This window comes from Tauraco erythrolophus, chromosome 6, assembly GCF_009769465.1.
Source record: "Tauraco erythrolophus isolate bTauEry1 chromosome 6, bTauEry1.pri, whole genome shotgun sequence".
In the NCBI taxonomy this organism is placed as follows: Eukaryota; Metazoa; Chordata; class Aves; order Musophagiformes; family Musophagidae; genus Tauraco; species Tauraco erythrolophus.
In genome coordinates, this window is record NC_141470.1 from 30,054,327 (window position 1) to 30,080,386 (window position 26,060).

General features: G+C 41.2%; 3 protein-coding genes across 5 annotated transcripts in view; 2 read left to right on the forward strand and 1 right to left on the reverse strand.

Moving 5' to 3' along the window:
* The first annotated feature begins 242 nt into the window (after positions 1–242).
* Positions 243–12,788, forward strand: NUSAP1 (nucleolar and spindle associated protein 1). Of its 2 annotated transcripts, XM_086612959.1 has the most exons (12): positions 243–335; positions 1,811–1,876; positions 2,929–3,120; positions 4,042–4,216; positions 5,935–6,024; positions 6,786–6,898; positions 7,598–7,663; positions 7,850–8,037; positions 10,218–10,390; positions 11,393–11,503; positions 12,094–12,205; positions 12,679–12,788. In XM_086612959.1, the coding sequence occupies exons 1-12, from the start codon at positions 243–245 to the stop codon at positions 12,764–12,766; spliced, it is 1,467 nt and encodes a 488-aa protein (XP_086469085.1). In that variant the 3' UTR covers positions 12,767–12,788. The 2 variants fall into 2 exon arrangements, with proteins under 2 accessions (XP_086469085.1, XP_086469086.1); XM_086612960.1 differs by lacking the exon at positions 7,598–7,663.
* On the reverse strand, positions 12,642–25,026 carry NDUFAF1 (NADH:ubiquinone oxidoreductase complex assembly factor 1). Of its 2 annotated transcripts, XR_015222200.1 has the most exons (6): positions 24,934–25,026; positions 22,290–22,910; positions 20,197–20,382; positions 18,914–18,988; positions 14,805–15,207; positions 12,642–12,672 (listed from the first exon to the last, which is right to left on the reverse strand). XR_015222200.1 is itself a non-coding variant. In XM_086612961.1 (5 exons), the coding sequence occupies exons 2-5, from the start codon at positions 22,794–22,796 to the stop codon at positions 15,067–15,069; spliced, it is 909 nt and encodes a 302-aa protein (XP_086469087.1). In that variant the 5' UTR covers positions 22,797–22,910; positions 24,934–25,026; the 3' UTR covers positions 14,674–15,066. The 2 variants fall into 2 exon arrangements, 1 of the variants encoding a protein (XP_086469087.1); XM_086612961.1 differs by lacking the exon at positions 12,642–12,672 and having other exon boundaries at positions 14,674–15,207.
* Positions 25,027–25,388: 362 nt separating this feature from the next.
* The window catches only part of RTF1 (RTF1 homolog, Paf1/RNA polymerase II complex component), a 31,998-nt gene continuing 31,326 nt past the window's right edge, over positions 25,389–26,060 (forward strand). The window contains 1 exon segment of the mRNA XM_086613836.1: positions 25,389–25,481. Within this exon segment, the coding sequence (XP_086469962.1) occupies positions 25,404–25,481 (78 nt within the window). The 5' untranslated portion in view covers positions 25,389–25,403.

Here is a 26,060-nt window from a genome sequence, read left to right on the forward strand (position 1 = left end):
TCGCCCAATCAAGCAGGAGAGGGCTTTCCCTTGCCGAGGGCGCCCGTCGCGTTTGAAAAAAAGCGCGCCCCGGTGACCGCGCCGCCATTGGTGGTTTCCGTGCCGCCAGGCCCGGCCCATTCGCTTCATCTAGCCAATGGCCTGGCGCGGCGGGCGAGTGGGAGCAGCGCGCGCCGTGTCAGTTGAGCGCGAGATTCGAAGTGCGGCGGTTGGCCCCGGCGAGGCAGCGGGTCGCGGCCGCCATGGCGCTCTCCTCGTTCCACCGGCTGGAGTCGCTGAAATATGTCGAGCTCCAGCGGATTGCAAAGACCGCCGGCCTGAAGGCCAACCTCCGGGTGAGGCGAGGGCGGCTGCCGCGGCGGGGAGGGAGCAGCGCTGTGGGCCTGAGCGAGGGGCGGGTGGGGGAAGCTCCGGGTTCCCGGCCGCCTTCTGAAGAGCGGCCCCGGCTCTGGGGCTCCCGCTTTGTCCGGCTGGGAGCTGAGGCGAGCGGGTGTGGGGTGGGGAACGTGCCCCGCCCGTCGCCGTGGACGTTGTTCTCGTTTCGGGTACCGCGCTGACGGAGCCTTCGGTCCCCACCCCTTCGTGGGGCTAGAGGCCGTGCTGGCTGGCGCGCAGCCCGGGCCGGCCGGCTGGCGGGGGTAGCTTTGCACCGAAGCGTCCCTTCATCCAGAAAGACACGTCCCGGTCGCTAGTTACCGCCCGTGGTGCCGGGCGCCGTGCCCGTACACCTTCGCGACGGGCGGATACGCTCAACGAAAAAGCTGGCTACGCGGGCCGCCGTTTTTCTGGAGGCGTCGCCGAGGGGAGGCGCGGGGTCAGCCCGCAGCTCTGCGAGCGCGTCCCCGCAGTGCTCGGCGCCGCCGGGCCCGGCCGCCTCCGCCGCGCGTCACCGCGCTGTTTGCCCCCTCGAGGCGGGTATTTGAGGGTTGGGGGTTTTTTTAAGAGAGTAGGAGTCGGCAGAATGATAGTAGTGCGGCGCCTTAAGGGGCGAGAGTGCGTGCGTGTGTGTGTTTACAACCGTGGTTAAGAACTAGAGGTTTAAGCACGCACCGATCTCTCTTGCCCAGGGCTGCAGGTTTACGGCAGTGGTTCGATCTCTCCTGGTAGGCAAATGGCTCAGCAGCAGGCAGGCGGCTGCACTACCGGAGGGAAGAAACATAACAGCCTTAGAAGAAAGATCCACGACCTAAAGTGGACAAAGGAACTCATTGTCCAGTCAGGATTAAGACTTCTGCTTGGGGTTTTAGTTCTGGGTTATTTTGCTCCTGAACTTCTGGTTCAGGTTTGATTTTTATGCTGACCTTTCCAATTAGGTGTTTAAGTGTCTTTCATACTCTAGACTATCAGTGATGTAATTTTATTGTTGTTATTTTATAGCTATTACTGTTGAATATATGTGAGGGATGAGAAGAATGCTTTGCACGTAGTATGGGCAAGACAGAAGTTATTGCAGAAGTTTGATACCATTTTAATTCATGTTCAGCTATGCAGTGCTGCTAAAAGTCAGTCTCGTTCATCCTTGAAAAATTAAACTTTCTGGAGAATAGATGGACCAGAAGAAACCTAGTCAGGGAAATCTGTCTTTGTGCCTCTGTGGAGAATATGCTACATGTTTTTCTGTGGCCCTAAGCACTTTCTGTAATTTGACTGACTTGAAAGAAGCTCTAGGCATTCCTTATTCCATTGGATTCAGGAAACGTTCTGCTTGTTTGTTGGATCAGTTCATAAGACTCTAGTTGGGTTTATGCAGCTTTTTGTTTGGTGACTTGATGCAATATTTAATTCATGTGTTGTTTTGATTTCTCTCCAGGCAGATAAATTGTTGAAAGCACTGAAGCAACATTTTCATGAAACAAAACAAGAAAATGAAAATATGGTAATAGATGATAAATCATCCGTTCTTTTTAAGAGAGATAGACCTAACTTTGTAGCCAGTAGAACAGGGCATGTACTAAAGGCTGTTATTTACCATGATGATGAACTGTAGTAAAAATACTTTTTTCTCAATAGTGCCTTTAGTCTAGTGCAGTCATGTACTGATAGAAACATATGCTAATATTAGCTTTCAAGTGGCCTCCTATATGACCCCAAGCTGATCTCCTTTCAGCTGCCAAAATTAAACAACGTGTTTTTCAGCATCAGTACAAAATTATTCACTGAACACTTAATTTCCATTGAACAAATCTGATTTCTTGCCTGTTTAGCTTCAGACACCAGTCAATACTGAATACAAAAATATTTTATTTATTTTGCATGCCTAGATGGACTAAATATGCATTTACTACGATTTACATACACTGACATTATAATGAAAGTGATGCAATTGTGACATTTTCTTTATTCATCTCTTAATGTATTTTTCCTTAAATTTTTTTAAACTTTTCTCTTCTGTAAGCTGGATTATTTTGTTGAGTGTGGTGATGTTTTTTGTTTTCAGTAGAAAGTAAATTAGTATCTGCTTTTTCTAAAATATATGTCTCTTTAAATGCTTCCTTTAGAATCTTCTTTAAAGGTTTGAGGAACTGCTGTAATCCTCGTCAGCTTATTTTTAATTTTAACAAGCATGGAAGAGGCGCTGATTTTTTTGATGGAGAGTATTCCACAGAAACATACAAATCTAGGAGGGCCGCAGCATCATGCAAGTCAGATTTCAAATACAAAGTATTAGTTTTTTATAATCTTATTAAAATGCTCTATAATAAAACAACTTTAGGACTTCTTTCTAATGTCTTTAAACAATAAGCTTTGATGTTTAGGGAAATCTAGGCATTGCCAATTTCTAGATTACTATGCTACTAAATGGCATGCTATTGTTTTTCCTCTGTGTGAAATACTTTTTCCAATAATAAAATTTTAACAGTCTCTTTAGAGTATGTAATTTATGTTTGTGTCAGATATGTTCCACATTATAATATTTTTCTGCTGTAGGACTCTGGAAAAATTGCATCTGCTTCCATCGAATCAGATGAAATGAGCAATCAGGAAGAAATTATGCCTGATTCAGTGTGTTTTATTACAAAAAGACGTGTTAAAGAAAAGAAAACGACAAGAAAAAAGAGGAACTCCAATGAGGAAATGATTATCAATGAAGAAAATACAGAGCTTTCTGATGAGAAAGAGGTGATTTGCATTGCTTAGTTTTGTGTGCTGGCTGCCTCCCCTTCCCCCGAGCATAATTTAAACACGCTTGATGTTGTGTTTTTTTTCTATCACCGTTTAGCAGGTGGTGTACATTTTTTTTTTGTGTGTGTGTATACATATATATATATAAAACAATTTTGTGTGCAAGAGCTTTGGTACTGGTCTTCTGTACTTTGTAGTGCTGGTTTTGTCTATCTTGACTATGAGCTATTCCATAATGAACAGAGATTACTCGTTAGTTATTTCAAGGAAATAAATTAATTTCCTCTAAGAAATATACAATTCCAAACACTTTATCTGAATGTAAGACTGGTTTCGCTGGTTCCACATATTACTCTGAATATTAGACTAGTTTCAGAATTTATCTAAAATAAAGCTGTTTTCACTTTCTTTTATATAGAAAAGTTAGCAGAAATTGGATGATTGCCTAAACCCCACAATTTTTTAATTCCGACTCCTCTCAGTGAGTTCTTTGTTCATGGGCCCTATGACTGAGGGAGGGGAAGTTTCAAGGTGAGGTGGAAGTAGGATTATTTTTCTCTAGAATTTCATGCAAGTAGTGAGTGAACCAAGAACTATGTGAAAGACTTTAACTGATTCAGAGTTAGAGGAGGGAAATAAGATGATGAAGAGTGTTAGTCTGTTAGTGTTAGAAAATCGTACAGTAACCAAAGCTACAGAAGGTCTCTTGCTCAATCTCCCAATCAAAGCAGGGTGAACCATGAGGTTAGACCACAACGCTTAAGGCTTTCTCTGATCTGATATTGAAAACCTCTACGGATGGACGCTATGCAACCTCTCCAGGCAACCTGTTCCATTGACTGATTGTTCTCAGAACAACAGCCTTTCATTATATCCAGTCGGAACAAACTGATTAAATGAAGCATGTTTAAACTGCAGGAGCATTCTGAAATGAAAGAAAACGAAGTGCCTCAGGGTGAGCATGAAAAGGGACAGAAGGTATTCCAAAATGAGGAACAAGTAACTAAAAAGAGAGCTGTTGAGAAACCAGAGATGGGTACTGGTCAGAAAGAACAACCAGAGAAGACTTCTACTAAAAGTAGTGAAGATGAATGTAAGTAGAAAATTCAAAAAAAGTAAGTTTAGTAATTCGTACTACTTAATGTGCCTTTTGGTTATTTTATTGTGTCTACAAAGATTTTTGTGGTATGTCTGGTGATCGGTACCTTGTTTGGGGATACCAGAAAAAAATCTGTCTCTTTTGGGTTCGTGTACTTCTTTGTTTAATGTATTGTAACACAAATCCACAAATTCTGCAATGCAGGAATTCTGCTGACATCAGAACTCTGGACCTGATGTTTTTAGTGAAGGAGTTCTTGAAGATCTGAGTGTATTTGAGTCTGGTGCCTCGTTTAGGATCAGTGCCTTTTGAAATACCCCTAGAGATGCTACTCGGCTGTTTTAAAAAGTGGCGAGAAATGGAGAGCTTTCTTCCTCATGCTTCGCTTTTTTTCTTTTCCTACAGATGAACAGGTTTTATCATTTTCTTCCCAGGAGTAAAATTAGTAGAATAGGACATACAAACACAGTCTTTTAACTTGTTTAAACTGCCTAACAGTATCTGAATGTATTACAATGGATCATTTTTCTGTCTGTTAACTTTTTTAGACCTTCAAACGTGATGCCCTTGAAAACATGAACTAATTTCTCCCCTAGTCTTTTGTGCATGCAGCTGACATGAAGAAGAGAGTTTGTCTGCCCAATCTGATAACCTCATTCATACTGTGGGTCTGTCAAATAAGATACATATTGTTACTTGCTCCTGTTAGTCTAGGTGTAGTCTTTGAGCTGTATTAGGGATATTCTTCTGTTCAGTAGAACATTACAGTTCATTACAGGCCATTTGTAACTTTGAAACTAATTTAGAAAATGAGGATTTTAAGGAAGAGTCTTCTAAAAACAGAAGTAATGGAATATATAGAGGATGTTTTTGCTGAGGCAGCATTCATCCTGACAGTTGGCATAGTACTCCTCTCTTCCTATAACTGTAATTATAAGTACTCATACTGCTTTCTGTTTTTTTTCTTTCTTTTTTTTTTCCCCAGTAATTTCAGACAGCAAGAGCTGTGTGAGAGAAAAATAGTATATCTGCATTTAGTGTTGAAAAGTTGATTTTTTTCAACAGTCCCTCATTATTTGCTTCCAGTTAGGATTTCTTTCAATATATTGAGGTCACTCAAGTTTACTTTAAAAGAGACATGAATGAATACAAAAGCAAATGTTTGCTTTCGATATGCAAATATTGATTTTTTTTTTCTTAATAAGAAAAAAGTTACTAAAACATGAACATGAGCTTAATACTATACCTGAGAGCAGAGATGATAAAAAGAACTTAGACTCTGTATATGTATATAAGGCAGTGTCAGAAAAGCTGGCCAAAGGTGTTCTTTGTTATCAACACTTAAAAACCACTGGCTTATTAAACAGATCAAGAGCTGTGGATTTAAAGCTGTTTTTGCTTACCACAGGCATAGTTCTCTTGTTAATTCCCCCTGTCAAATGTTATCAAAAGATAATAACTTAGTATGACTGTAAGATGATTTATGCTGGGCTTGTAGTTTGTCAAGATATGCTGTTACTGATACGCTATTTAAAAGGCTTTTGGGAGACTTAGGATGTATCTAATTCCAGCGGATGTTTTTATTTCCCAAAACTTAAACCCACTTTGAGGAGATCAGATGTGTTTTGGAACAACAACTTTTAAAAAGGTTGTGATGACATTAAAATATTTTTCAGGAGTTCTAACAATTTTGTCTAATCTTACTGTACCAGATGGTGCTCATCATGCAGGAGGGAAGATGCCTTTACATGTAGGCCACGCATCTAGGTCTGGGAAAACAGGAATGAAAGCCACTACACCAAGTAAGATAACCTACCGTTTTTAGAAATAGATGTGTTGCCTGTGTGTGAAGGGAGACTTGACTTAGAGTTTTTTAAAACCCAAATTTCTGTTTCTCCTTGAAAAAGAAAACATCTTCTCTTTAAAAAGCAAGCAAACTAAAAAAGTTCCCAACGGTTACATTTTAATAAATGTATCTTCCAACTTACAAATTCATAGTAGTGACTCACATGTATGTTATAAAACTGGTTTATCGAACGCTTTGATGTCTTTTGAATATAACACTTGCATTCACGACTTTCAAAACAACAAAGAGCAGGAAGACATGCTCTTACTTCTGCCTGTTGAATTTTCGCTTTATAAATACTTTCACTTTAGTAATACAGCACTGTTGTTGTGCTGTATTACTACGCATTAGCTTGTTTTCATCGCTTTGTCAAATACATTTGTTCATTTAAAATTTGGAAGTTTTGGTGGTTTTTTCCCTTTAATTGCAGTATTTGAGGGCTGGACTAGATGATCTTTAAAGGCCCCTTCCAACCCAAACCAATCTGTGATTCTATAGTTCTCCAGAGCATGTGCCAGGTAACCAGCTATGTCTCTGGTGAAGTAGATGCTGTTTCATACTGTTGGGTTACTTGTGTGTGCGCAGTCTTTAATTAGAGGGATACGTTATATTTTCTTTGAGGCCATAATGACAGGTGTTGCAAGATTCTCCTCTTAAGGAGTAAACTTCCTTAGGAGCTCATTAGATATGTGACTTCTTATTTTTGGAATGTCTTAGACTTTAAAAAGTTGCATGAGGCTCACTTCAAGAAAATGGAATCTATTGCTGACTACATTGAGAGGAAGAAAAAAATGATTGAAAACTGCAGCAGTTCTCTTCATGAAGTCAAGGTAAGTGATAACAAATGAAGAGATCCATTGTTTCTATATTCAGTTATTTCCAGAGCCTCTCTGTAGGAGTCTTGTAGAGTCTTTTTAGAGCAGTAAGTAGCTGGTCATGTGTTCATGCAGTGGAATGTTATGATCAGTAAAATTTAACTGCAGTCCTATATAACTAGTTACATATAGTTAAATGACTATACAAATTTATATATAAATAAGTTTTTATATATTAACGTGTATGGCTATAGTTAAAGGAACCAACAAAGAACTTGTCAGTTTTGAGTAAAAATAATTATGTCACAATTGGTTTGTGAGGGATCTCCTGGGGCTTTTGTTTACAACTATTGGAATTGCTGCAGAACTTAACCAAGGGAATGGGTTATTTTTCAAAGAGGGGGAATTAAATATTAAGTTCCTCTTTTGTGCCTTAAAGAACCATTTTCCAATGACTACATGTGAGTCTCTTTCAAAATATATGCGATATATGTTGTTCTCAGTGGCCCTGATTCTCAGAACGTTCTCTTGTATTTCATACTTGCGCGGGTGAAAGCTGCTGATGGGGCCTCTTTGAAAGAGTGCGGCGAACCTCAGAAAAGTGGTTCAATGGACATAACAAAACAGTGACACTGAAACTCCTAAACATTACATTTCTCTCTTCTATGGCATATGTTATATCAACGTATACTTCAGACAAATTATTTTTGGCAGGTGCTGGCCAAAAAATCGAATCACTTAAGAGCATCAGAAAAAGGCACTCCCCATAACAATTCTAAGGTATGTGTTTTTGGATTAGTTTAATGATAAAACTACTCATGTTTAAAATATGCTTTTAAAGAAAAGAAAGGGGAAAAATGAAGAATCTGTATGCTTTTGATTCACTGTGTATCTCCCCTTCCTCTTGGCTGCTTTTCTGATAAGTTTTTAGCAGAGTGTGCTAACTCATGATTTTCTCTTCCCTAGAATCGAACCAGTGGCAAAACACCCTTATTCAGCCCGAACCCAGAAAGAGGCAGATTCTCCGCCACCTGCACTCCTAGTAACCTCCGGCGTTCACCACGCAGTTCTCTGAACACTGCCAATCGGAGTATTTTATCTAGGAAATCTTCATTTAATCCTTCTGTCCTTTCAACAACCAAAATGAATGTCAGGTAAAAAGAACAAACTAAAACTACCAGTGAGCAACTTGGTATGATACACATGAAATAATTGACACTGAGTGTGATTTGGCTACGTTATTTCTATTCCAAACACGAACTACGTGAGTGTAATTCTGGTTATTCACTTTCAGCCTAGCTTTATGGCCTTAACTTACTGTGCTGTTACTATCTCGATTCTTCATTTTGATGTCTGATGGTAGAAGAATCTTGCATCTCTTTAAGCTTTCGTTTTGCTAAACCAACCCAACTAAATTAGTTTTCTTCTCTTACTATGTTAGGCTTTGCATTTTTGTCAGGCAACCTAATAGTCCCTGTTTATCTGAATTAATTTATCTTTGAGATTACTTAACCAGAACTGCATACAGTATTCCAGGTGAGTCTCACTATAGACTCATCATTTGGGTTTTTTGAGTACTCACTTCCTTCCTCCACAATCCCTCCCCCATGATGTCACTGCAGGGGCTCATCTTGTGATTGACTACTATAAGCAGATCTTTTCTAGCAGATGGGAACAAAGTTGGCAACAGAAAGTCATGAGGAATTGCTAAATGAATGAGCTCATACTCAATTCTGTTAAATCTCATCTCATTCCCATTTAAAGCATCACATGTACTTCATTATTCCTACATGGTAATTGAATTCTGTATTATATTAATATTTGATGAACTTTTGTTATGAGTAAATTTTATTATCTTATTACCAATTTTTCTGAAGTCTTGGAACAAAAAACCTTTAAAAGAAGGAATCAAAAAGACAGTCCATATGGTACTCCATTGATTAAACGTGATTTCGCCTGGTTTTCTTCTCAGTGAAAGTCCTTGTCTGTACTATATCTTTGTTGCTTTTTAACTGTTGTACTAATACCAACTTTACTCAGTTTACTAAACTTTCCACAGTGACAGAAGTTCAGATTTAGACATTCTGTAATTTATCATTACCCTTTTCCCCCTGCTAACAATATCCAGTTAATCTCGAGTCTCAGTTGTGTTACTTTTCATTTTTCTGACAACCTTCATGTTTCAACTTTGCATGCCAAGATTATAGCTGCTGAGACTATTTGTCCTTGAATAAAGTGTGTGTGGGATTGTTAAGTCAGATAATACAACTTATAATATTGACATCTCCTAATAAATAATTATGGGACTTTTGAGTGGAGTTCTTTTGCTATTCAAAAGTCAAGATTACAGGTTCCTTGTAAGATCAAGCTTATAATCTTACTGGCTTTGTTTCTACTTTAAACGTGCTATCTGATTTCAATAGACATCAACAAATGAAAACAATATTCATTCTGCCTTTGGTGTCCTATTAGATGATCTTTATTGTATTCACTGCAACCTGACTTGATTCTTGGCAATATGTAAAACAAAACCTCACTTTTAGAATTTGCTTCCATTTCATTCATCTAAAGATGTGCTCAGGTGGATCTTGCAAGCTATGCTTCATCTGTAAACTTGCTAGCCCTCAAAACATAGCTTTCTCCAACATCTACTCACTGTCTTTCCATATCTTGTAAGCTTTCAGTTTATTCTCAGTACTTTTTGATAAAGGTGTTATTTTATGCGAAGTTTTGAATTTTCTTTCTTGTGTTTATGTATAGGTACACATATATATGTTTACACACACACACATTAAAAATTAAAATTAAATTAAAAATGTGTGTGTATACACACATACATCCAGCACGTGTGTGTCTTGGTATGCTGGGAACTTGTGTGTTTCCACTAAAATTTCCAGCTTCTTCCTTGATAGATCTTTGAGTTCTGGAGTTCTTTTCTTCTAGTTAATTTTCTTACAGTTTTTCTTTAATTTGAATTTTTAAATTAAAAATATTTATATATAATGTTTACTTTTCAATTTGAATTCTGTAGTAAATCATATCTGCTGTTGAAGAAATCTACTTATTGCATCCGCATATATTTGCTCTCCAAAATAACAAGTCAGTTCTTTGTAATTCCTAATACTACCAACTGCTATTGATGATGGCTCATAACGTGAAAACTGCCAGCAAAGGTGCATTTAGTGCAGTTTATGCATAAGCTATGAACATCGTACACAGAGCAAAACTTTCTTTTCTTACATGTAGAAGAACACGGAACCTTCTGTACTCTGTCACGTTGCTTACATTCCTTGTAGATGACTAACTTTGTCTTCACATTTCTAACAATTTTCAGGTTCTCGGAAGCCACAAAAGATAATGAGCATAAACGCTCTCTTACCAAGACTCCATCTAGAATGTCTCCATACTTGGAGATCTGCACGCCTGATAGCCAAAAAAGCTGCAAACTAATAAGTCAGAAAAACAGCAAAGGAAATGAAAACAATAATGATCTGACTGCGTCAAAGGGTAAAGTGGATGGTAAATATTTGCCTCTTTCAGATCAAGACTTTTGTCTTACTGAATTTTTATATAATTTTTTTATGACCTAATGTCAGGTAGGCACAGATTTTAATTTCATTCTCTAATTTATGACTGATTCTTCAGAAACTGCAATAGTTTCTTTGTTTCCTTTGGTTTACGGTGTTTTGACTAAAAAGGTTAGGTGCTAACACTGAAACATATGGTACCTAGCTACCTACAGAAAAGGGGATAGAAAATCTTCCAGACCTTTAGGGACTACGTAGCAAAAGATTCATATAACAAGTGCAGGGAGATACTGTCTGGGGTGAGAGGTTTTCCAGATGCCTTTTCAGAAGTCTTGTTCTCCTTGTGGGATTGGTAGGCACCAGGCTTCTAGCTGTGTTTTAGGACAAGCCATTATTACCAGCTTCAGTAATGAAAGCTCTGTAAGAAAAAGCACAAGTCTTTTGATTACTAATGATCTCTGCACCAGCACAGCTCTGCTATCTAACCCTTGATACCCTGGCACCACAGGTACGTTAGCACAGGTCAGGAACCCAGAGTTGCTTGTCTTGCTGTATGACAATATTGATAATTTTTAGGGGGAAAGAAAAGTTCCACTGTTGATCAGAAGCTGGTGTGTTCTGGAAGACTGCTTCTTTTTTTAATGTGAAAATCCACTTGGTTCCAAGCAAGCATAGAGACTAAGAAACATAATTTGCTCTGAAGGACCAGAAAAACACACGGAACTACATATGCTATTGTACAGCATAATCAGAGCGAAAGAGCTAATACTCTAAACTCTTGCGCTCTCCAGACCTGAAAGCTCCCGATTTCAAGCGAGCTGCATATGTGCAATTCTGTCTTCAGAGGTAGCAGACCGTAGCATTTAGTGGCTTTTTGGTCTTCATAGTTGTAAGGTGATCTTCACTGTCGTTTTCCAGCTTGCTAAGTACAGTGATGTTCTTGCTGCTATAATTAAGTATGATATCTTGATGCCTTTTGTAGTTATCACCCCCTTCAAGTTTGCAGCTCACCCTGCAGAACCCACAAGCACAAAGAAGACGTTTGATCTCAAAGCAAGTCTCTCAAGGCCGCTTCGGTATCAGCCACATAAAGGTACTGTGATCCTGTGTGGTTTGTGTTGGTCATACCCCTTCTACTTAACGGCTCATAAAATAAGGCATTGATGTAAACCATGACAGCAAAGTTCTCAGTCTCTTTTCCTGTCCCTTTGCCTTTCTGTCTGGATTCCCACACGGTCTGTGGACTGATGTTAAATTTCTACATGATATATGCTTTAAGAGCCTCCCTACTGAAGTGTAAGCCTTTATGACCAAAAGCCCGTAAATATAAGAATAAACTTTTTTGTATTCCACTGAACAGATGTATGTACAGGAAATATAAGAGATTCCTTACACAACAAGGCTTACTTTTATTTTATTTTCTTAAAAAGTACACTATTGTGTAAGAAGCTGAACTTTGTCTCATGAGTGTTACTTGTAAGTATGGTCACCTGTTAATACTTAGAGAAAAACTACTTGTAGGGAATGGGCTGGTGAAACTGATAATACAGCTGAAGAGGCATTTCATCTTAAAGTCAACTAGCAAAAACCAGGCCAGCTAGCCTAAAATTCAGGATAAGAAGTTAAGCGCACAATTACTAAACTAGTAATTCAATAGTGTCTCTTTTTGCCCCTAAATTGTAGGACGACTAAAACCTTGGGGAGAATTCAAAGAAAATGCTGTTCTAAATAAGTCTGCCGGTAGCAACGTCTCTTCACATAAGAAAGATTACAAACAGCCACATCTCCAGACAAGGTGAGTACACCATTGACTTTTTATAAATAGTATTATTTAAATTAATACAACTCATTTGTCTTTGTAGAATTTAAATATGCAGTTTAGGAAAGAGTACTTCCATATTATAGCAATTTTTGCCTCCAATATTCCATCTAGTATCAGGCAGGCCAACAAAGAGGGCAGCTCTGAATCCCAGACTCTTATTCTATGAAAGCTATCAATTCTAGCGTTTGGAGATTCACCTTCACCTTGGAAGAAGCTGTGAATATTGACATGGTGTTACCTTGAATGTTAGACCTGTATGCCCATACAGAAGCGCTTGCCTGAATGTTTGGATTCAGTCCAAAACGCAACTGTTCTCTCTGCCCATGGCAAATGCAGCACGCTGGTTAAACAGATGTTAAGCCATGGTCAGCTTCAGATCCCTTTGGCTGCTTGTGTCTCCTTAAAGTAAGTTGATATGGTCTGTCTCTCTTCTTTTTCCCCTTCAGGGAAGAAAGGCGTGAGAAACATGAGCAAGAGAGAAAAAAGAAAAAGGCTCAGGCTCTCGGAAACCGTAGAGGACTATCTGTGGGTTAGGAGGAATAAGAAATATCTAAGAAATCACTGTAAATACTGTTCCTGTCATGTAAATATTTGTGCTGTCTGTGTATGGTTCAGGTTTGTACTAGTGGAATCCATAGAGCATTGAATGAGACCTTACAATGCATCTGAGCTTAACATTTTAGTGACCAACTTCTCCAACACGATAAGAGTTCTAAACTTTCAGGAGCTTGGAAACTCTCTCTAGTTGCTTAATGTATTAATTCAACTAACTACTTTAACTAGAAGATGTTAAAAGAGAAAATGTAAGAGGAAAAAAGATACTTAAGAAGCCTCCGTGCAACTTAAGACAAGCTTCACCACACCGGTATGTGTTTGTTACCCACTAGAATACGCTTTGGATAGCAAGCTTCAGAATGTTCCACTGGTAAATTACAGGAGTTGCAGATGTCTGCTTGCCCTGTTCTCCAGATCTATCCTTAAATTCTGTAACAACAGTTACAGCAATTATTCAGCATTTCTAATTGCATGCCTATGAAGTACTAGAGAATTTCCAAGAGAAGAAAAAATATGCAACCTCTTTGGAAAACTAAAAACTTACAGCATAACATAATTGTAAAATACTGTATTTTCAAAAAGTCACAACTGAAAAGTGGCTTTACAAATTACCAACTGGATGCTTTGAACAGTTAAGGTTGTTTTGTTCCTTTCTATGGTAAATAGCACGTTAACAAAATTCTTCTGCTTTTCACCTCTATGATGCTTAAATGAGGTTACAGTAGTGTTGAGGCACATTCAATACCTTAGATTTAAAAGCTTGTTGTGATTGTTACTTTTAAAAAAAAAGCTGTCTGGATTTATTATGGATAGAACTGGAAAGCTAATTTAGCAGTTGTAATCTCAGCTGGAGTATTGAGCAACTAATTGTTTCAGTGAATTTAGTGTCCTATCAAATATATGCTGAAATTTCAAGAACAACAGATTTTAATACTTAACTGAGGGTAAATAAATATTTTGTATATATCCTGTTTATATCATCTAGTGTATTATATGTAACTACCTCCTTAGTGTAATGCTAGTTTTGTTCATACTTGTATTTACTACTCAGTGTCTCTTTTTCTGTAATGAGCTTTCCTTACTGATTAGTCTGCCTACACCTTCACAAAAGCATGTTTGTTCTGGTATCTTTAGAATTTAAAGCCATCACCCTTCTTTTGCTTTCGAGCTATTTAATTCTGTGTAAGGGGAGAAAGATAGTAAAAGACACTGCTACTGCTTCAGCTTACTTTATTGTGGCCTCTTCCATATAAAATATAGGTACATTTAATATTTGTGATGTACACTTAAAGACAGTCTCTGCAGAGTAAGCCAGTGCTTTGATTAGATTGTTTGTGACAGCTGAAACAAAACCATTCAGCATTTGTTCTTTAAAGTGTTTGTCAAATTATCGAAAACCAGACTTCTCAGAAAAAGGGAGGTATTGAGCCTCTGTGCCACCTGCTGAGGCTGTGAATTCTTACATTACAGCTGACTTAAGCTAATTGCACACAGCAGGAAAGTGTGATCTGATCTGCCCTGTAAAGGTGCTAATTGAGCTGAGCTGTGCCCCCTCAGGAAACAAAGTGATGGGGTTCCCCCACGCCCAACTCCCTCTTGGAGGATTACTTCTGTTCAACAACCTTAGCTCTGTAAAGCTGCAGGACTGTAATCAACAGCTCTAAACAAAAAGCTGAGCCCACTGCATAGCTGCTGTTTCAACCTTGGCAGTGGTGGCTTTTTCTTTTTTTTAGTTACTCAGAAGTGTCAAAGCTGGAGGCTGAAATACTTCTGCCTTTTCCACTTCTGATGCTGCTCTTTGTAAACTTCAGCAGCTGAGTCATGCTTAAGCATCATTCCTCAGGGTATTAATTCTCATCATACTTTTTCCAGTTTAAAACTAGCTGATGCAAGTGTTCTACAACTGTCTACAAACCATATAATGTAGAAAATGAAATTGTTGTAGAAAAAGAGAACTGCAACAAGCTCATGAAATAACTTTATTTCTGTAAAGGTCAGGACAGAAACCAAAACTTACCCAGTCAACAGTTACTACTCTGTAAGAATGCATCGCAACTCTCCTCAGACTATGTTCCAGTCCATTTACATACAGTCTCCAGGATTCTGCATTTGGCAGCTCAAAGATGCCAATGGTGTCACTCCAGTCAGGTTATTACAGTCAATGCTTCATCCGCTTTAATGTTTACAGAGAATTTTCCGTTTGTTATAAGCCACTTGTTAAGTGTTTCATAAAAATGAACCAAGCATCTGAAGAGTGTCCCAAAGGACACAAGCCCAACTTAGACTCGAGGATTCTTTTCATATGTTTCATAAGCAAATTCTTCTGTATGAGCTCTGTCGTTTAGCAGGCCAATAAAATCAATCTCCAGCTGGAATGGACCATCTACTTTATCTCCGATGGTGAATCCAAGGGTACTAATCTAAATAAAAGGCACATGAGAACAGTATTTATAACGTTACAATCAAACACAACTGTATCTACCGCTTCCATATTTTACAAGCAATTCATGGCCATTTGCTTTAAACTGGTTATTTGTTCAAAACACAGCACCATTTCTTAAGCCTTGAACACTTCACTACCATGTTTTCAGTACAGACCCCAGTGGGAAACTACTTGACATTTGCCTTTCTACCACTGTCAAACCCTCTATTAGAAATGGCCTGAGCCTAAAGCAACACTGCAATTTTTATCTGCCAAGGTTTGTGTAGTGCCAGTTTCATCATGACTGAGTGTACAAATGCATTTTCATGAAGTATGTTACAATTCTTTCGTGAGCAGGAAACAAACAATGTAATTAAGGATGGAAGGGAGCTTTCATTTTAGATCAAGTCATACACCTGATATAGTGTGAAAGTGTACCAAAATAGACATTTTAAACCACGTGAAACAGTAACAGAGCTTTATATTAAGGCAGGGTTCTTAACCACTGTTTCTCAATTAGAATAATGTTCTTGTATTTAAGAACATTCCTTTCCCTACTGTTCTCTTCCACCACTATTCAATTTTTTTTTTTTTAATTATTCTAACTGTAATAAATTCCATAAAGATCTGTGTGGCTCAGGCATGCTTCCTACTAGCCTGTGGCTTGCCTGAAAGCTCTCTCAGCTCTTACATGTCACCAATCACCTCTCAGAGACTCCAGTGCTAGCAGATCTCAGAACAAGCTGAGTCACCAGTGGCAGGCCACCTGTTAAGTTCTAGCTGCCCTTAAGCCTTGCTCAAAGTGCAGGTCTGCGCCATACATGTGATTTTAAGGATTGCTGCACATTTGGGAAAATAATGCCTAGGATGTGTCAGATAAAGTTGAATAATTGTAGGCTGAGGCTAAATATATATTGTAAATCTATGCTAAATAAATAATAGAACAAAGCTGAAGAAATTAGATGCGTTGGCATTCCTCTCAGATTGCTCCAATGTTTTAAATGCTGTCTCTTCCCCAGAAGCAAGCTCTACAATCGGTCCTTGGGCTTGTGGAACTGGAAGAGTTTTGAAAGCTCCATCTTTCTGGTTCATCATTACAGATGACTATGGAAGTCACCTAGACTCTCTGCTCTGAAGTCTATTTCTTTGCAAGCCCTAGATACGTTGGCTACTTCCTGCCTTTTTATTCCTGTTAAACAATGCCTCTCCTGGTTCCTGGAAAAATATATAGAGGCACCATGAGGAACCAAGACATTTTATCAAGATTTCTTTAATTGTCTTCACACTTCTTCCCCTATTTTTAGGTTTCTTTAAAACATATTTGTAAAATTACACTTCATGTTATACGCAAGTGCATTGTTTTCACTGTGAAATACTACACATAAGGTAACGAGGAATGAAAATTAAGTGGAGGATGCTTAAATCAAGTACTGTTTTGTCCCTTCAACTCCTGGTAAATATTTTTCAACACCCCATATACAACTTTTATGTTTTCATTTACCATTTTGAATGACCGTATATTCAAAATCCTGATAAATTCTTCAGTGTCTGTATTAAACATAGGCCTTTTATAACAACTTTCTTCCATTAAACATATTTTTTCTTGTAGTTAATCCACTGTCTTCATATCATTCATACTTGCTTTCTATGGCCTCAACTACTTCTGTTTTAAAACAGAATTTTTTTCATGATGCCAATCACTGAATTGCCCTCAAGTTTTTCTATATTTTTTTTCATTAAAGCAATTAGGAACTGCATGCAACATTCCAGGTGACTAACACTGATTCGAGCAATGGGCCTTTTATTTTCTCCTCTCCCTTTTCTGACACTGTTTTCCTCTTGGTAGTCACTGGGTATTAAGCTGCCCTCAACTACATACAGGAGTGTCACTAAAACATGACAGAAAAAAAGATACAGAAACAATTTTTTCCAACATGTCCCCTTCTCAGAATCAGTCTACTTATTTGCAGAAACAAAATAAAAAATACTGAATACATTTACTTAAGACTAGAAAGGCTGAAAAAAAAATAAAAAGAGCCTATAAATACATCAGTTTAGTGCTCACCATCAAGGTCACTGATACAGTACATCCTCAAATAAAATCTCACAGTATGATATTGTTATGGTTTGAAGTGGGGGGGGGGGGGGGGGGGAGGTCCGGGTGGCAGAAGCTGCCCATCAGACCGGACTCCCGTCCCCCTCGGGGTTTGAGCCAATCGGCGCCTCTGCGAATTGCCCTATTTACGTCGGACAAAGGAACCGGAAAGGTGTGCCTTGGCCCAGGAGCAAGGAGACGGGAGGGGGGCACGGCCCCCGCTCCCGGCTCCCGGCCGGGCCCGCTCCGTCGAGGATGGCGGCGGCGGAGCCGCTTGGGGAACTCGGGGAGAGCCCCGCTGCCGGGGCGCCCACCGGGCCGAGTTCATCCAGACAGGACTGAAATCTAAGAGAAACAGCCACACAGATAAAAGGTCAGTGAAGATGGAACGGAACAACGTGTGCCGCGGCTGAGTCCCCCTTGCCAGCAGCCCCTTTGCAAACAGTCCTCGGTGGAGCAAGCAGAGACCCACTCACAACCAGTGGATGACCCACGTCGGGAAGAAATGCCTAAGCCTGAGACTATTGTGAATCATGGGCACAGGCAGAGACACATTTACGCATTTTACGCATTCAGAGTCTGTACGGAGACGCATTTAAGGTCGACATGACGACCCACGCCGGAGCACATTTAAAGTTTGTTCATGACCCACGCCAGAGCGAGTGGCTACAGCTCCTTAAAAGCCCAGGACTGGTAAAGCCCGCACTTGGGGCGAATCCGATGGGGTAAGGATTTGCTGCCCAGCGGGTAGGATTCACGCTTTCGCCGTGAGTAGGGGATCTACTGGAGCAAGGGACAATGGTGTAAGGACTCCTTTTCCTTTAAGAGAAGCGGCAGTAACAACTTGGAATGAACTGACCTGCGCTCCCCCATTCCCTGCCCCCCTGCGCCGCTGGGGGGAGGAGGTAGAGCCGGGAAGAAGAGGCAAGGGGGCGGGGGGAGTGGTGTTGTTTTTAAGACCTGGCCTTGTTTTCTCGTTATTCTCTTAAGTAACCGTTTTTGTGTGCTTTTCTCTTTCTAGGTAGCTGTTAATAAATAGTTTTGCATTAAGAAAAAGCCTCTTTTGCCCGGGACCGTGGTTGGTGGGTGCTCCTCTGTTCCTGTCTCGATCCTCAGCTCTTTTATTACATTTTTCTCTCCTCTCCATTTTACTGGACTGGGAGAGCTGCGTGGGTTTGGTTGCCGGACTCAGCCTAACCCACGACAGATATCCCTGATAGTCTTCCACCAGTAACTTTATGGTACTTTCATTATTTTTGGCAATACTGTGCCAACCAGCATTTTAGATTTCTTAGTCACCTTGATCGTTCCTCAAACAAACAAACAAATTTTTGTGTTTTTTCAAAAGCCAAGTAAGTTGTGAGTTGTTTCTTGATTATATAGATCTCTCAAAAATAGTTTTGGAGCTACTTTGAAGTAAACTGACACTGCTATCACAAAGTAGGATAATTTAAATGCAAAGGTAAGCACACAAGAACAAGTACTTTATAACAAGAAGAGGCCCTTCAATTTCAAATTCAGAACCATTAAAGGATTTGTAAGTTATCTATATAATGACAATATAATACTAAAAGAAATTTCAGACAGATAAAGCCTATAGAAAACTTGCCTTGTCTAACCACATAGGATGCTGGTCATCCTGGACTCTTCCCCGACTGGAGAGAAAGAATTTGGAGAATGGAATCTGAGAGAAACAAAACAAAAACAGGCTTTAGTGTCACCAGTACATAAAACAAAAACTTACGAGAAAAAAAGCTACATCTGGTACCAGCACTAGTTGGGTACATAGAACAGGAACAGAGAAATGGGCCACATTAACCCTTTCATTAACTGACAGCCAGTTCCAGGCCCATGCTGTTCTGCAGCAGCCGTTTGTAGCTGTCATGCAGGATTGTTACCCTGTTAGGACACAATGACAGGCTGCAGCACAAAAGGTGGCTCTTTACATCTAGAATATCTCCCTCCAATAACATCAGCATAAAACAGAAATTAATGAAAAGTCTAGCACGCATGTCTATCGAGAGCTCATTTGTACCCAAGCTATGCATTTCAAAATGCAAACCTCACACTGAGATATCAGTACTCTGGCAAAGCAGTTCAAAATAACGTAAAAATGACTTTGAATGCAGTGGGAGCAAGAAAGACGGGAGGCTGAGAGGAAACAGGAGGGTTGGCTGGTGGGAGTGTGGGGAAAACATGTAAGCCAGCAATGACACACCAATTTTCATCCTCCTGACTCCTCATCTGTGAAATAGTGGGCTGTTCTCATATGACTGGACAACAGTATTATGAAGCGTGGAACGCCTGTTCACAAGGATGTGCAAACCTCCCTAATGTTGTCATCAGCGAATTACAAACATTCCTCACATCTCATCAGAAATGAGCCAAACCCCCCACTTCTTACGAGTATTATTTTATGTCACAGATTCAAAGGCCATAAATGACAAACCATGCCTCCGAGTCTCTGACTGACTCCAGCAAGACAGTCGGTTATGCAAATCCTGCTGCAGGGTACAATTTCTACACCAGCCTTCGTCCATTTGCATTACAGATAAAATGGTTGTCACAGAGAATATTCCTGGCAACCCCTGCTAAGCTTCAACCACTGTATCCATTCTATTACTCCAGTAATAGCTAACAGCAGATGTTTAGGTAAATGCATGGTGGATCAAATCTTTGATACAACTGACACGGTGTGCCCTCCCATGATCCAGTGATTTACAATTTTGGGAACTCCCAAGCCAAACACAGGTCTGTTGTATAATAACAGAAACACTGTTGAATGGACAGCAACAGCAACAAACTGTGAGAGCTGAAATAATGCCTCTTCCACAGAGCTCTGGCAGGACCCCAAGACAGTCTCGTTATAGTTTGAAAGACACGTTAGTTCACCTTTATTTCCTCCCAGTACGGGCCTCCTCGGGTGAACATGAAGTAGTTGTAGAGATCATCCTTTTGATGGGAGAAGTAAGGGTCTGTATAAATGTTTATCATCCAAGGTCTGCCATCACCACGGACACGTAAATACAGACTGTTGAAGTTTGACCAGTCGTAATACTTCTTCCTAGCAAAAGATCCCTATAAATTATTAATAAATAGAATTATTCCTCCTTGATAAAGGGAACCTTCCATTATGAAGAACCGAGCACTATTGCTCTGATCACTGCCCTCATTACTATGTCAAGTAGTATCTACTGTGACACAGTCAAAACTGGGTTTCTCCTTCATCACACTAGCTGCTGATTTCACTGTATTCCTTCAGCACTGTATTAGAGCCCACAAATTGGAGTACCACTGCTCTGAGGACTTGTGCTTTCATTACAAACTACAATCTTGTAACTATCAGAAATCAGACCTCCTTCCTAGGACCAAATTCCCAAGCAGGCAAGTACACAAACCCTATACTGACGGATCAGTAGTTCTGCAGTTTGTTAAGTTTAATGTAGTTCATTAACTTTAATATTCTGTGAGATTATTCAGAGACCATTACGAGAAACTGATGAAGTGGGATAAACCATCCCCTGTGATAACTTCCCTTACTGAAGACTGACATAAGCACTGGAAGAATTTAATGTTTTCCAATGCTTTTTGTCACTAACTGCACATAATGATATGGACTGCAAGTGTGTCTAATTCTCAAACACATCTTTTCCAAAGATCTTAAAAGTCCCGATGTTGCGATTTGCACATAGGCAGATCCAAGAGTCTTTAGAGAGTTATATTGAGGTCACTCGGACAGATGTGGGGGCAGGGGGTCAGGGCTATTCTTGGACAGAATTGTTTCAATCAGGTCAAAATTAGCACCAAAAGTTCAGAGGCTTCCCCTTTATTTTACAGCACTACTATGGTTACCTACCAATCGTGCTTCTACCAATTCATCTTATAGGTAACGGAATGAGTAGATCATCAATACATTAATACAAGGCCTGTGGCTATTAGATTTTATGGTTTTGCCAGTTTTGAGCCTTTTTAATTCAACAAAGAAGAGCCTTTGTGTTTATATTTTCACCCTCTGATTTCAAACTGCATCATAAAGATGGACTGATACACTCAGAAACAGGAGGTGAAAGTTTCAGCCACATTTGCACAAGCCAGTAGCAGTGCTGGGAATTTAACTTAGGTGAGATTCAACTTGCTGTTCCATTCCACTGACTTGGTGTCACCATTTTAATCAGTGTTCATCTGCCTCTCATTTGCCTATTGATTTTGCTCACTCATATTCTCTGCTCCCCAGTTGCTGGCCCAAAAAAAAGATTTTACCTGTGTACTTGTGCCAAGTCGCAAGCAACAGAATAGACTAAAAAGTTAACCATTTTATACACTGAGTCAAAATGTTCCTTGGCTTTTAAAGGTGGTTAAAAATAAGGAATGAAACAAGCAGTATCAATATTAAGCACATCCATTTCTGGTTCTGTTTTGCTCAATTCTGAACTATCAAAGATTTCTGTTTTGCTTTTTCTAATATACAGTAGGAGTCAGACCTTTAAAAAGTACATTTCAAAGCATTATTTTCTATTCCTGTGAGAAGAGATGAGCTCATTCACCTAAACCAAGTTTCATGAATAGGTCAAGTCAGAGCCCAGAAAATTTGTCCCTATGAGACAGTCAATTAACTTCAAATCTAGAGAGACATCTCTTTTAATCATATCACTTTTGGATATAAAAGTTCATTACAGATCCTTCATTTGCAAGGAGCCTGTAAACAGGGCTGTCTTAATAAGTGGATGCCCTATCGTACATAAGTAAATGATCAAACATATATTATCCCTTTTCTAAGAAAGGAAAACAAAATCCAAGAAAAAGTTCAAGTTCCTTTCAGGTCAAAGGATACAGCAGCAACTATGTCTGTGAAGGAATATCTAATACTCCTGGAAGCAATCAGTTTCAACTGTAGTAAACAACAGTCCACTTCTTGTCTCTAGCATTACACAAAAATGCTCTCCAATTAAATAACAGAAGCTACGGAAACATGAAGCTGTACTTACCATTGGCGGTTTAGATCTCATACTACAATATCCACTGTATTTTGTCTCCCCATCACGAGGTACTTCCGTATTGAGGACTCCGTACAGCAGAGCAGCCTGGTTATTCCTACCCAATTTTAGGTAAACTTCACTTTTGCCTCCAATCTCCACATCAGAGGAAATAACCCATTTATTTAAATCTTCTTGGCTCCGAAACTCCCACAACACCCTTGTCTGTTCTAATAGGTACTGATCAAATGGATAGCCTCCAGGTCCTTTTAAGTAGCTTTTGGTCTCCTCCTTCAGCATGCTTAGCTGAGTCTTTAAGATATCAATGCTCTTCTTAAAACTGAAATCAGCATTTTGCCACGATGTTTTTTTTTCAGGCTGTGACCCTGGCCTCCGATAGCTGCTATACAATTTTGACATGGAATTGCTGAGGGAAGGTTCAAGTAAGGGGTGCAAAACTTGGTGCCTGCAGCATCTGCCACATAAGTAAGCACCGTTCAGCAACACAGTCAGAGCCATGTCTGTAAACTTGAAGAATTCGCTTTCAGTAAGGTAATTAATGGGTTTGAAATTAATTTAACAACAAAACTAAAGTAAGATCGCTCTGGATACTAGTTATCAGTGTATCTCCACCTTTAATAAGAGAGAAAAGATAAAAAAAAAAATTACTTCTAGGATACTTGTAAAACTGTTTAACTTTTAAAACAGGTATTAACCAGAAATTTAAGCCATTAGAAAAAGGAATAAAAAATAACACCAAGTATTACACTTCCTCAGACTTTTAGTTTACTTAATGATTCCCACCTTATGTGTTCACCCCCTTATGATGTGAAATATTCACGTAAATAAGAGAAAAAAAGTAAAATACTTTAAATAAAACTGAGAATAGAAAAAAAACAATTCTTGTTAATTCCTCTCACTGTAAGTTTAGGTATTATGAGTAATATCAGCAAAAACAACCTCAAGAAGAATGTTTCTAAAAGATGGCATCTATATAACTATAAAGTATTATTCCCTGCAAGAAAATCACAAATTCACAACAGGTAGACCCTGCTGCCATATGGACCGGAACGACAGTCTCATCTGACAGTCACAGATGACAAGATTTTTCAGATATGAAGTCCTACAGCAGCCATATTACATGCTTCTTCCGTAAGGCATCCAGCCCCTTGCCCCCTCAACGCATCTGGTTTAAGATTACAGAGATGTTTGTAAAGACGAAATAATTTAATAAGAGCGACTGCAATTCAACATTTTTTTTTATAAAGTTTTGGAAAAAATCTGAAAATCTTCTCTTTGCTCTGTCTGCATAACTGCTGGTAGGAAAAGCTACACCACATCACTATTCTCTAATTCATAAGGGAGACCCTTAATGTTCAATTCTCTGTACAGAGGCTATTATCTGTGACCCATAAGATTAGACAGACTAGTTGCCTTATTTTGTGATTTTGATTTGGGTTTTGTTGTTTTATTTTTGGCCACAGAATAAATCCTAAAATGATGTAAAATCAGTTTATCTTCTCCAAGCTTTTAAGAATGCAGCCAGTCAAAACAAATTACGGAAGTGCCGTACTGGACTATTTAGCTTATCAATCCCTCTAAGAATTTTTAAACGTAGAACTAGTCATCCCTGTCTACCTTTCACCCACAAGATCTTCTGAGTTACAAACTCCCACTGAGCATCAGTGGGATAGTCCTTTCCTTTTTCATATTTTCTGTGCTTTAGATGCCTTCTTTCTCTCTGTCTCCAGCAGTATGAGGTGACGTGCAGAAACTTGCTTTACACAGCATAACACCTTATGAAGAAACTAGCCCACATCTTTAAACAGCTATAGTGACAGCACTTGTTAACCATCTTATTGTGGTCTGTTACACAAATACAGCATATCTAAACGCATCACATATCAGACAACACTGCAAAAGACTTGTGGCGAGCCCCACTCTCTTCTCTATATGTCACATATCTACTTTTATTTACGGTAAAATGCACTACTACTATCCTCATATTCCAATTAGGTTAAGGACCATGGAGTAAAACTGCATTGAAGGATGTCACGTTTTCTCTACCCACACAATCAGCAAGATAGGAGGCAAGTTCCTAAAAAAGAAAACTTGACGCACAGGGTGCCCATGCCCCTTGGGACAGAGTTGAAGCACGCACCATGGAAGCAAGGAGAGCCTGAACAGTGACTCGGGCCGTTTCAGGGCCCCACCGGGAAACCTGCCCCAAACCCAAACACAACCAGCAGTCAGGTAGAGAAGAGGCGCAGAAAAGCTGCAGCCCGCAGTCAAGCTGAACCCCGCTCAGCACAGACCTGTCCTTGTTTCCTCCAAGTACCACGAAGGAGAAAACGTGACGTTTTAAACAGGTTTTACTTTTGCCCTGTTTTTGACCCTACGCAACGTTTTCCCCGTACGCGGATCTAACGCCAGAACAGATTCTCCACCCAGCAGCCACAAAACCTCGGCTCCAGCGGCCGCGGCCTGGGCACTGGGCACTGAGCCCGGACTCCGCCCGCCCTCCCGAGCCCGGAGCGCAGGGGCGAGGCCGGGACGCGGCAACAGCGCTACCAGCCTCTGGGCAAAAGCGGCCGCCTCCACCCGCTCCCCCCGCTCTGTAACCGGCGGACTCCCCGGCACCGAGACACCGCCTCACCTTCCCGCCGTTACCGGCGGGTCCGACCGCTTCCGGGCCCGGTGGGGGAACACACATCGCATCACTCAGGTTCCGCCAGCAGCGGTGGCCACAGGGCTCCCGCCCTCAGCGGCTACGGAGGCGAAATCTTCCCTCCGAGGCCGCTGCGCCGTGCCGAGCTGTTTATCCGCAAATATATTTGCGTTTAAAGAGACGCTGAGGGTGGAGATGCTTGTTTGTGAGGAACATGTCGGCGAGACAGCGCGTATAAAAGCCGCTGGGGACCGGCAAACCCTCCTCAGCGATCGGCCGCCGCCCGTCAGGGGAGAGGGGGCGGCCCCGCCCTCCTTCCCGCCCCGGCACGGCGCGCATGCGCGGTGCCCTTTGTGTCCCGGTCGGGCGGGCGGCGCGGGGCAGGCCGGGCCGTTGTGAGCGCCGCGCCGCCGCCGTCGGCGCCGGGGCGGGGAGGGGGGGGGAGAGCCGGCTCCGCCATGGTGAAGAAGCGGAAAGGCCGTGTCCTTATCGACTCCGATACTGAGGATAGCGGTAGCGAGGAGAACCTAGATCAGGTGCGCGGGGAGGCCCAGCCCGGACGCGGGGCCTGGGATCTCCGGCCCGCGCAGGGCTCGGCGCCGCCATCCCTCCCCCGTTCCCTCACTCCCTCCCGGGGGTTGCGCCCCAACCATCGCTCTCCTCAGCCCGATGGGGGCCCTCGCGGCCCCCGTGGAGAGAGCCCGCTCCCCTCCGGCGGGTTCCTGGCCCGCCTCTGGCAGGCGGCCCGCGTTGGCGGGTTTCGGGGGCTCTTTGCAGCGGGCCCGGTGCTCGCAGGAGGGCGGCGCTCGGCGGGACGCAGGGGCGATGCTGTGGGGCGGTTTGGCCCTGAGGAGGGGAGAGCGAGGCCCGGCTGCCGGCCGTCGTCACCCCTCGGGTAGTGGGGGAAGAGGCCCAAAGGGCTGGGCAACTTTTCTGCGCTGCTTTTGCACGCTGGGAGAGCTGTTAGGGAGAGCAGCGTGTCAGGTCCCTGCCTCCCGCCGGCCCAGTGAGCCCCTCGGGGCAGGCGAGCTCCAGGGGGAGTTGTTAATGCTCCCTCCTCAGGCTTAGCGACTGAGCTGGGGGAGCTCTGTCGATGAGAAACCGCATGGAGTTAG